The following is an 11807-nucleotide window of genomic DNA, read 5'->3' on the forward strand; positions in this document are numbered from 1 at the left end:
CAACAGTCACTGAAACGATCGTCTCCATAGCAACATGTTTAGCATGTCGAAGCTAACTCAGACATCATGCTGCATGTGGCTCGTTCACAGCAGAACCGAGCCGCGTGCGTGTCTCCTGCGGGTCTCTGACGTCACGCTCTGTCGTGTCCAGGTGTGATCGAGAGAGCCGTCCACTCGGGGATGATCAACCCTGACCGTCAGTGGCAGAACCTGAAGCACGAGGGCCGGGTGGCTCAGTTCGCCTTCCAGGTCCGACTCACCTGCGACGAGCACTACTTCGGCTTCGGCTGCAACAAGTTCTGCCGCCCGAGAGACGACTTCTTCGGACACTACGAGTGCGACCACAACGGTAACAAGACGTGTCTGGAGGGCTGGAGCGGTCCGGACTGTAACACAGGTGAGAGCCGTGCTTTCCCCCCTCAGCATGTAGGAAACAGATGTTTAAAATCTGCATCTGAGCTTTTTATTTTATTTTATTATTAACAGTTTCTTTTATTTTATTTAGAGCAAACAGATAATTTTATTTTATTTCTATTTTATTTTATTTCCATGTTTTCGGACACTTTCTCTGCAGCGATCTGCAGGCAGGGCTGCAGCTCAGAACACGGATCCTGTAAAGTTCCTGGAGAGTGCAAGTGAGAACCAACACACACACACACACACACACACACACACTCTAATACACACACACACACACACACACACACACACACACACACACACACAACCACACACACACACACCACTCTAATACACACACACACACAGTTTACCATGTTGTGGACGCTGAGTCAGAGTGCATTTCCAGTATCGATTGGACGCTAAAAGCCTCCTGCAGGACCAGTTGGATGATGTGACTCGGACTTTGTGCAGTAATATTGACTGTGTGTGTGTGTGTGTGTGTGTGTGTGTGTGTGTGTGTGTGTGTGTGTGTGTGTGTGTGTGTCAGTGTGTCTGTATGGCTGGCAGGGAGATTACTGTGATCAGTGTATTCCTCACCCCGGCTGTGTTCACGGCGGCTGTGTGGAGCCGTGGCAGTGTCTGTGTGACACCAACTATGGAGGACAGCTGTGTGACAAAGGTACACACACACACACACACACACACACACACACACACACACACACACACACACACACAGGTGTGCAGATCTTTAGCTTGCACACGCTGAGTGGTTTGTGTGTCTGCAGATCTGAACACGTGTGCGACGCTGCAGCCGTGTTTAAACGGAGGGACCTGCAGCAACACGGGACCGGACAAGTATCAGTGCTCCTGCAGGGACGGCTTCTCCGGAGTCACCTGTCAGAGAGGTGAGAGGAACCAGAGTCATGATGTAAACCCTCAGACGAGTGAGGCGATCCTCACCGCTCTCTCTCTCTCTCTCTCTCTCTGTCAGCGGACCACGCCTGTCTCTCTGCCCCCTGTGTGAACGGAGCGAGCTGTGCTGACACCGTCCTGGGGTTCGAGTGCCGATGTGCGCCCGGATGGAGAGGCCCGACCTGCTCCATCAGTACGCCTCCCCGAACCTTCCTGATCGGATCCTTTTCTTCACACCCTCACGAGATGATGCATGACCTCTGTCTCGCCCCTCTAGATGTGGACGAGTGTGCGGCGAACCCCTGCAGTCATGGGGGGACGTGTCAGGACCTGCTGAACGGCTTCAGGTGTTCGTGTCCTCCTCAGTGGACCGGGAAGACGTGCCTCATCGGTCAGTGATCCTCGCGTACATGTCCTGCTGTTTTCCATGAATTCTGATGTTGACGCTTGAGGAAAAAAAAACAAACTTGTTGGACTCGTCCTTGAAGTCGTGATTCATATTTTCCACTGCGGAGAGTTTCTTTAACTTTATGTACAAATAAATCAGCTGATGGTTTTATTTCCAAACTTCCAGCGTGTTGCCTGGAGGAACGCTTGTGGTTTGGAGGATTAGCGCCCCGTATCGCCTCACCGCAGCGCTAATCAACCGCCGACCACCAGCCACATGCTCCTCAGTGTGTAGCTGTGTGTAGCTAGCCGTCTGTTTTCTCTCTGACTGAAGCCAGACTCAGAAAACACACTGTTTATGTTTCATAATTCCACTGAGTTTTAGCCTCAAGTTTTGACTTTTCAAACAGTTCAGATATTTGTACAGATTACGCTCCAGGCTAATCAGCTAGCTAAGAAGCTAAGCTAACGAGTCAGCTGCAAAAGCAAGCACAGATAGCTGCTACTTGTTGCTAACATGTAAACACAATAAACTGCAGCTGTAAAGTTGGACATTTTAACATAGAGCTCTATGGAGACTGACTCACTGCAGGAGACAGACTCTAGTGGACACTGGAGGAACTGCAGCTGTAAAGTTGGACATTTTAACATAGAGCTCTATGGAGACTGACTCACTGCAGGAGACGGACTCTAGTGGACACTGGAGGAACTGCAGCTGTTGGACATTTTAACATAGAGCTCTATGGAGACTGACTCACTGCAGGAGACAGACTCTAGTGGACTCTGGAGGAACTGCAGCTGTAAAGTTGGAGATTTTAACATAGAGCTCTATGGAGACTGACTCACTGCAGGAGACAGACTCTGGTTTCACTCTTTAAATGTTTCGCGCTTCGTTCTTTCAGACGCCAACGAGTGTAAAGATGAACCCTGCGTCAACGCCAACTCCTGCAGAAATCTGATTGGCGGTTACTTCTGCGAGTGTCTCCCTGGTTGGACGGGACCGAACTGTGACATCAGTGAGTGTTTGTGATTTTGTGTAAAACACAATAATGCAAACATTTGAGTGTCCTGTGTGTTTGTCACACAGTCTGTACTGAGCAGTCATGGAAAGTTTTAGTTTTTTTTTTTTTTTTTTAACTTTTGGAAAAAAACATCTCAGAAAACTTCGTGTGCAACTTTTTGTTCTGTCCTGTTTCCAGCAGCGTATCTCGAGGACACCGTGCTGTCTGTGATCGTCTTATTGTTTTTATAACAACTTTTCATGCCCCCCCCCCCTCCCCCCCCCCCCCATTCAGATATCAATGACTGCCAAGGCCAGTGTCAGAACGGAGCTTCCTGTAAGGTGAGCGTCGGCCTCTTGTTCCTCCTTTAACACGCACTTTGTTTCTTCTGCAGAGTTATGAACAGTAAATGCTGAGGCAGTGTGTGTGTGTGTGTGTGTGTGTGTGTGTGTGTGTGTGTGTGTGTGTGTGTGTGTGTGTGTGTGTGTGTGTGTGTGTGTGTGTGTGTGTGTGTGTGTGTGTGTGTGTGTGTGTGTGTGTGTGTGTGTGTGTGTGTGTGTGTGTGTGTGTGTGTGTGTGTGTGTGTGTGTGTGTGTTGCCTCCATGACAACAGCAGATCACATTTCTCCAAACGTTCTGGTTTCCCCAGCGGAACGTAAACAGTCCGTCGTGGTTCTTTGCAGACGCTGATTGCTGTATTTTCCTTCCCTTCTCGCTCTCTCAGAGGTTTAACTGTCGGCTCCTGTGAGTCGTCTCACGTTACTATAACAACCATATCTGCCGCTGATCGCCACACCACGGACAGAAGCTGTCGTCTTAGTCCAGGAGGGGGGACAGGGGCAGGAGTTTATTAGAACCAAGAAATGATGTCATCTCACGCATTCTGTGACCGGGGGGGAGAGAGGGAGGGGGGGAGAGAGAGGGAGGGGGGGAGGGGTCGTCTTAGTTGTAAAACATTGTTACAGCCGTCTCCGCTGATGCTAAAGCTAGCTCTAGTTTCTGACCTGCACACGACTTCATCAAAGGTTAATATTTGTTGTCATGTCTCTCTCTCTCCCTCTGTCTCTCTCTCTCCCAATTTCTGTCTCTGTCTCTCTCTCTCTCTCCCCCCTTTCTGTCTCTCTCTCTGTCTCTCTCTCCCCCCCCTTTCTCTCTCTCTCTCCCCCTTTCTGTCTCTCCCCCCCCTCTCTCTCTCCCTCTCTCCCTCCTCTCTCTCTCTCTCTCTCTCTCTCTCTCTCTCTCTCTCTCTCTCTCTCTCTCTCTCTCTCTCTCTCTCTCAGGACCTGGTGAGCGGGTACAGGTGTGTGTGCGCTCCGGGTTTTGGCGGCGACCACTGTGAGGAAGACGTGGATGAGTGCTCCAGCGGGCCGTGCCTCAACGCCGGCCGTTGCCATGACGAAGTGAACGGCTTCCACTGCCTGTGTCCGCCCGGTTTCTCCGGGCGTCGCTGTCAGGTGAGAGCACGCACGCACGCACGCGCGCGAGAAGCCATGCTCGCTAAACGCTGTGTTTGCGCCCTTTCATGCGGTTACCATGACGACGGGTGCCATAGAAACGGCTGAGTACAGGGTGTCATTGTTTTTGTTTTGTTTTGTCCACAGTTGGATATCGATTACTGCCTCAACGCTCCGTGTGAAAATGGCGGCCGGTGTTTCAACCTGGTGTCGGACTACGTCTGCGAATGTGGCGACGACTACGAGGGGAAGAACTGCTCCCGTTTGAAGGATCACTGCCGCAGCACGCCGTGCAAAGGTTCCTCTCCCGCCCATCATTACTCGCCATCATCATTCAGCGCTAACTCTCAGCTCTCTGACCAATCAGCTGCTCCTCCTCCTCCTCCGCAGTGATCGACAGCTGCACGGTGGCGGTGACGTCCAATAGCACGCCAGGAGGGGTGCGGTTGATTTCGTCCCACGTGTGCGGCCCACACGGGCGGTGCCGGAGTCACGCCGGCGGACAGTTTAGCTGCGAGTGTGACGAGGGATTCAGCGGGACGTACTGCCAGCAGAGTGAGTGATGGGACGCTTGAACGCGTCGCGGCTTCAAACGAGGACTCGGCTCACGTTCTGTTTCTCTGTCAGACATCAACGACTGTGAGAGCGCCCCCTGCCTGCACGGAGGAACCTGCATCGACCACGTCTCAACCTTTCAGTGTATCTGTGCCGACGGCTGGGACGGAGCCACCTGCCACAACAGTGAGGACTCTTCATCTTCTTCATCCTCCTCCTCTACTCCTCTTCATCCTCTTCATCCTCCTCTACTCCTCTTCATCCTCCTCTACTCCTCTTCATCCTCTTCATCCTCTCACTCCTCCTCCTCATCTTCATCCTCTCACTCCTCCTACTCATCTTCATCCTCTCCCTCTTCATCCTCCTCCTCTACTCCTCTTCATCCTCACTCCTCCTCCTCCTCTTCATCCTCTCTCCTCTTCATCCTCTCTCTCATCTTCATCCTCTCACTCCTCCTACTCATCTTCATCCTCTCACTCCTCCTACTCATCTTCATCCTCTCACTCCTCCTACTCATCTTCATCCTCTCACTCCTCCTCCTCATCTTCATCCTCTCACTCCTCCTACTCATCTTCATCCTCTCCCTCCTCCTCATCTTCATCCTCTCACTCCTCCTACTCATCTTCATCCTCTCACTCCTCCTACTCATCTTCATCCTCTCCCTCCTACTCATCTTCATCCTCTCACTCCTCCTACTCTTCCGCCTCTTCATCCTCTCACTCCTCTTCATCCTCTCTCTCCTCTTCATCCTCCCACTCCTCTTCCTCATCTTCATCCTCTCACTCCTCCTACTCATCTTCATCCTCTCCCTCTTCATCCTCGCCCTCCTACTCCTCTTCATCCTCTCACTACTCATCTTCATCCTCTCACTCCTCCTCCTCCTCTTCATCCTCTCACTCCCACTCCTCTTCCTCATCTTCATCCTCTCACTCCTCCTACTCATCTTCATCCTCTCCCTCTTCATCCTCGCCCTCCACCTCCTCTTCATCCTCTTCCTCCTCTTCATCTTCTCCCTCTTCATCCTCTTCCCCCTCTCCCTCCTCCTCTTCGTCCTCCTTTTCCTCCTCTGCAGCCCAGCTGTGATGAAGAGCGAGCGGCCATGTTGGATGTGACCTCATGTTTTTTTGTGTCGTTCAGACGTTGATGATTGTCGCTCCGCTCCGTGCATGAACCGCGCCGCGTGTCGAGATCTGCTCAACGATTTCTCCTGCGAGTGCAGCGACGGCTGGAAGGGAAAAACCTGCAGCTCACGTACGAAGAACATCTCTTCTACTCCTCTTCATCCTCTTCATCCTCTTCATCCTCTCCCTCCTCTTCATCCTCTCCCTCCTCTTCATCCTCTCACATCGTTTGTTCTCATTCTGTTCTTCCTGCAGGAGAGAGTCAGTGTGACGAGGCCACGTGTAACAACGGAGGAACCTGCTACGACGAGGGACACACTTTCTCCTGCGTGTGCGTCGCTGGCTGGGAGGGCAGCAGCTGTAACATCGGTCAGCGAGACGCCATCTTGGATTTTTTATAATTCAAACGTCGTCTTCTCGCAGTCTGACCGTTTGTTGTTTTTCCCTGTGTGTGTGTGTGTGTGTGTGTGTGTGTGTGTGTGTGTGTGTGTGTGTGTGTGTGTGTGTGTGTGTGTGTGTGTGTGTGTGTGTGTGTGTGTGTGTGTGTGTGTGTGTGTGTGTGTGTGTGTGTGTGTGTGTGTGTGTGTGTGTGTGTGTGTGTGTGTGTGTGTGTGTGTGTGTCCAGCTCAGAACAGCAGCTGCGTGCCGAGCTCCTGTGAGAACGGAGGGACTTGTGTGGTGGACGGAGACTCGTTCAGCTGCGTCTGTAAGGAGGGCTGGGAGGGCGCCACCTGCAGCCAGAGTGAGTCACTGTAACGCACGTTGACGTCCACGTCACACATAGACCGTCGTTTGTTCAGTTCAGTAACACAGAAGAAACAAAATATTGAAAACTTCCAAAATCAAGAAACTTCTTCACTTTTTAAAAAGACACAATGATGAGTTTTAGGCCGTTTTGGATGCCCCTGGGTTTGCCAGATATGAGAGCAGTTATCAGGTGAACAGGTGTTGCAGCGATGGAAGCGGGCAGTGGAACTGCTTCAGATAGAAGTGATTGTACCCGAGCTAAAAAGCCTCTGCATGTTTCTAATAAGCTCCAGCAGCAGAAAGCTGCTCAAACTAGGATCAATGTTGGAGATGAAACATGGAGAGAGGTTAGAACGCAGAAAGCTTTACAGACCCATGCAGAGCTGGCTAAACACTGAAGCTACAGTGTCCACCACATGCAGAGCTGGCTAAACACTGAAGCTACAGTGTCCACCACATGCAGAGCTGGCTAAACACTGAAGCTACAGTGTCCACCACATGCAGAGCTGGCTAAACACTGAAGCTACAGTGTCCACCACATGCAGAGCTGGCTAAACACTGAAGCTACAGTGTCCACCACATGCAGAGCAGGCTAAACACTGAAGCTACAGTGTCCACCACATGCAGAGCTGGCTAAACACTGAAGCTACAGTGTCCACCACATGCAGAGCTGGCTAAACACTGAAGCTACAGTGTCCACCACATGCAGAGCTGGCTAAACACTGAAGCTACAGTGTCCACCACATGCAGAGCTGGCTAAACACTGAAGCTACAGTGTCCACCACATGCAGAGCTGTCTAAACACTGAAGCTACAGTGTCCACCACATGCAGAGCTGGCTAAACACTGAAGCTACAGTGTCCACCACATGCAGAGCTGGCTAAACACTGAAGCTACAGTGTCCACCACATGCAGAGCTGTATGATGTATACAAGTTGCCATGGAGACCAAACCGTACTGGCGCCTGTGACTGGCATTGCCACGGTTCGCTCTCTGTTTTGTAGATTATTGATGATTATTTTTTCTCTATATGTGATCTTTGCAGCCCAGATGACAAATGGAAGTGTCCTGGCTTTACTAACCTATGATCGGGACTCTTTATTTCGTATCAAAGAGTCATTGGAGGACATGTTTCATACCTGGGACCGTTACAAACAGGCATTTCTGCCTCCGTTTGAAATCGATCCCGTCTCACCTGACTACTTGGTGCTGTATCGGGTGCCGGGTAGGACCCGCAGGAGATCCAGAAAAAGAGGCTCTCGGTCCGGTATCCAAGTGAAGCGAGGGCGTGCTGCGGCTGCCGGGGGCTCCGTCGTCTTCGGCTGCCGGGACCACGCTCGGTTCCTGCGCCAGATTCCTCTCCTCGATGTGTGCGCCGGCGTGTCCTCGCTGCCGCCTGCCCGCACTTCAACAGGTGTCCTGGACCCTTCACAGTGCTGGAGCCATGATCAGGGGTTTTCATCGCCATCGCCTACCTCCGTGTTTATGCCGGCTTTTCCAGCGTGGACCAGCTGGAGCTCACGTGACCGCTGGATGTGCCTTCGTCCAGTCCCGCTCCGCAACACGGACACTACCTCCGAGACGCCAATCCACGTCGGCCTATTGGATGCTGTTCAATGTGACTCCGACACTTTCAAGAGTCAACTGGGGACGTTTTTGTTTGTCCAGGCTTTTAATTAGTCTCTTTTAGGGCTGTTATGATCTCTGTACTGTCTGTTTGTTGCTTGTGATGTTTTAAACCCTGTTTGTGAAGCACTTTGTGGCCCCTGCCTGTGAAAAGTGCTATATAAATAAATTTTACTTACTTACTTACTTACTTACTATGAGAGGAGGGGGGAGGCAGCTCTCTGTGATGATTAGAGTTTAGACTGCAGTACTCATTTTAAACACTAGGGGGAGCTACAGACTGCTCCTCTAAGTTATTCTTTTTGGAAACGACAGAATCTGAAAGTCTAAAACAGTTTTCCTTCTTTCTGTTCCAGATACCAACGACTGCAGCCTTCAGCCCTGGTGAGTCAACACACACTTTCAACATTTACCTGAACAGGTTCAAAGGCTGCTGGGAAATGAAGGAGCAAGTCTTTCTTTCCACACAGTCAAAACATTTGAGTTAAATTTAGACTAGAGACGCATGTTAGAGGAACATGGAGGAGAGGATTCTGGGTAATATGTGATGTTTGTTCTTTAATATAAATGTTGAATTAAAACTCATCTCTCAGTTATAACAGCGGGACGTGTGTGGACGGAGAGAACTGGTACCGATGTGAATGTGCTCCGGGGTTTACCGGTCCAGACTGCAGGATCAGTGAGTGGACCCTTTTGTGCTGTACTGTCACTCTCCGTCGCCCCCTATTGGCTCTTCTTATTTACTGATTTCTTTGTCTGACTTTTCTTTGCAGTTACTTTTCTCACTAAAAAAACTTGACTTGTGTTTTTATTAAATCAGAAAAAGTGAACGCCTCTTTCTGCCTTCTGCAGAATTTCAGATCAGCATCATTGGTCGTGCATGTGATTAGCCTAGCTTAGCACAAAAAAATACACTCACACAGCATCAGTTCTGTACAGCTGAAAACCTCCCTTCACTCTGCCATCCTTCGTTTCCTGTCTCGGGTTTGTAGGACGACTCTGTAAATCTCCTCTCCTGTCCCCTTCTTTGTCTCAGACATAAACGAGTGTCAGTCGTCGCCCTGCAGCTCCGCCTCCACCTGCGTGGACGAAATCAACGGTTACCGCTGCGTCTGTCCCCCGGGGCGGAGCGGCGCTCGCTGTCATCAAGGTAAAACCTGCAGCCGCACAGATTTTAGATGTTTCATGGTAGCCGAGCTTAAAAACAAACTAACCTTCAGGTGTGTGTGTGTGTGCGTGTGTGTGTGTGTGTGTGCAGTGTCGGGGAGGCCGTGTGTGGTGCGGGGGCTGGTCGCTCTGGATGGAAGCAGGTGGGATGAAGACTGCAACACCTGCAGCTGTAACAACGGGAGGATCAGCTGCACTAAGGTAGAGCGGACACCTGATCTGAGCCGTGCATCACTGATGCTCTGAAATGACCCTTTAAATAAACACGACCTCCTCCTCCTCCTCCTCCTCCTCCTCCTCTTCCTCTTCGTCTCCCCGTCAGCTCATGTGCGGACCCAAACCCTGCAGCCTGCACAGTAAGACGCGGGGCGCCGAGTGTCCGGCCGGTCACACCTGCGTCCCCATCCGTGATGAGCGATGCTTCGTTAAGCCCTGCACGCAGCAGGGGGAGTGCTGGAGCCACGCCCACCAGGCCCCGCCCACAGCCAGGTGTCACCTGGAGAGCAGCTGTGCAAACATCACCTTCACCTTCAGAAAGGACGGCATGGAACGGGTCAGTGGGCTTTATGTGGTCGATCAGGAAGTCCTGTGAGGTCACGTGACCATCGAAACACTTTTTGAAACGTATGAAAATAAGATCCAGGAGTGGAAACACGTGTTTGTCACCTTCGGGCTGCCGTAGTTTCTGATGTGCAGGTCCTGGTGTTCTGTGTTTTCAGGGTGTGACGGTGGAGCAGGTTTGTCACGAGCTCAGGAGTCTCTACGCCGTCAGGAATCTGTCCTCGGACTCGTCCGTGTCCGTGACCTGTGAGCCGTCGCTCAGCGCCAATAACGAGATCCACATCGCCATCGTGAGTCCTGCTTCATGGGGAAAAAAAAAAATCCTGCAAAGCAAATCATCAATAGGAAATAGGAAACTGTTCAAAGCACCAGAGAGGCAAAGTCAGCTGATTATAGAGAACGCCAAAGAGCGTTTAATCTGACAGGTCGCAGATAATCAGAGCGTTTCTTTGTGTCCATGTTTCAGTGGACGGAGGAGCGAGGAGGAGGAGGAGGACGAGGAGGTCTGACCTTTGTCAAAGAAATCACAGACAGGATCATGGATCTGGTCAGCAAGAGGAGCGCCAACAGCTCCATCATCAGCGCCATCGCCGAGGTCCGTGTGCAGAGAAGACAGAGCGGCGCCGCCAACGGTAACGACCACGCTTTGAATGTTGACAGTTCTGAGTCGTGAACGCCAAACTAACCCTGACCCTTCTTTCTCTCCGTCCATCAGACCACTTGGTCCCCCTGCTGGTCTCTGTGGTGGTCTTCGTGTGGGTGTTGGCGGTGGTCTCCATGCTGCTGTGGTGCGTGAGGCAGCGGAGGAAGCAGAGCGCGCACACGGGGGTCAGCACGCAGGTGGCGCCGTCCTCGTCTTTGAACCCCGCCGTCGAGGACAACAACGCGCTGCACAACAGCATCAGCGCCGCCCGCGAGCAGCTCAGGCACATCAAGAACCCCATCGAGAAGCAACCCCCCAACTACAGCCAGCAGCAGCACGCCCACCACCAGCTCCTCCTGCAGCCCCGCCTCTGTGACGACAAGAACGCCGTCAACGCCAGGATCAGGAAGTCGGACGCCGCGAGCCAATCGGACGAGGATGAGATGGACAAGCGTCTGCAGAAGGCGAGGTTCCCTCGGGCTCCGCCGGCGTACTCGCTGGTGGATTGGGAGGACCGACCCGCCCTCCATAAACCCGCCCAGTGGAGCTGCAAACAGGACAACAGGCAGCTGCAGACTCAGAGCGGGAAGCGCGGCGAGTACATCGTATAACCGACGCCGAGGCTGCACCTTTGGATCCTTTATTGTTCCTGACGTCACATTTTATTTTCCTGATGCTGGTCTGAACGCTCCGCCGCAGTCGGTGTAAATGTCGATATTCAGGAAGAATCTGAAACTCTGACGTGACTTTGATTAATAACTGAGTTTGATTCGGCTGCACGCCGGCGACCGTCCAATGTAGAAACAAAACAAACATATTTATTTGAGTTATTTTTAGAGGAGGAGAAGTCGAATGTTTCTGTACAGACGTGTAAATATATTTCTAAGAGTCGTTGTGCATATTAGATTTTTTTTTAACTCCAGAGTCTTCACTTTTGTAATTTATGATTTTTAGCCTGGAGGTTTGACGGCTCAGGACTTCTGAATGGAAATCATTTCATGTTGTTGTTTTTATTTTTACAGCAGAAATGTTCTGAGAGAAGAGATTCAGTCGAGACGTTTGGATTCGGGCATTTTGGTGCCTCAGATGAATCTGTCGTTGGCGTCCGATGTTCGTGTTGTGTCGGCACGTTGGCCACGATGTTCTGTGTAGACGTAACGAGGCCAACATGGCGGGGGACATTTTGCTTTTGCTACTGAAAAGAAATGATTTGAGAGACTGAACAGTGA

General features: G+C 51.4%; 1 protein-coding gene across 1 annotated transcript; it reads left to right on the plus strand.

Annotated features, from left to right (window-relative positions):
* The first annotated feature begins 132 nt into the window (after positions 1–132).
* Positions 133–11231, plus strand: LOC306818556 (protein jagged-1a-like). Its single transcript, XM_079336219.1, is given in 24 exon segments — positions 133–397; positions 575–633; position 635; positions 950–1081; positions 1191–1310; positions 1397–1510; positions 1595–1708; positions 2607–2720; positions 3000–3046; positions 3986–4159; positions 4307–4457; positions 4550–4714; positions 4787–4900; positions 5852–5965; positions 6091–6204; positions 6461–6577; positions 8564–8591; positions 8801–8886; positions 9244–9357; positions 9466–9575; positions 9697–9927; positions 10094–10225; positions 10402–10567; positions 10651–11231. Coding segments are annotated over 24 exon segments (3273 nt in total). The 5' UTR covers positions 133–180; the 3' UTR covers positions 11190–11231.
* Positions 11232–11807: the final 576 nt, after the last annotated feature.

The sequence above is a fragment of the Symphodus melops genome (assembly GCF_947650265.1).
Source record: "Symphodus melops genome assembly, chromosome: 2".
NCBI lineage: Eukaryota > Metazoa > Chordata > Actinopteri > Labriformes > Labridae > Symphodus > Symphodus melops.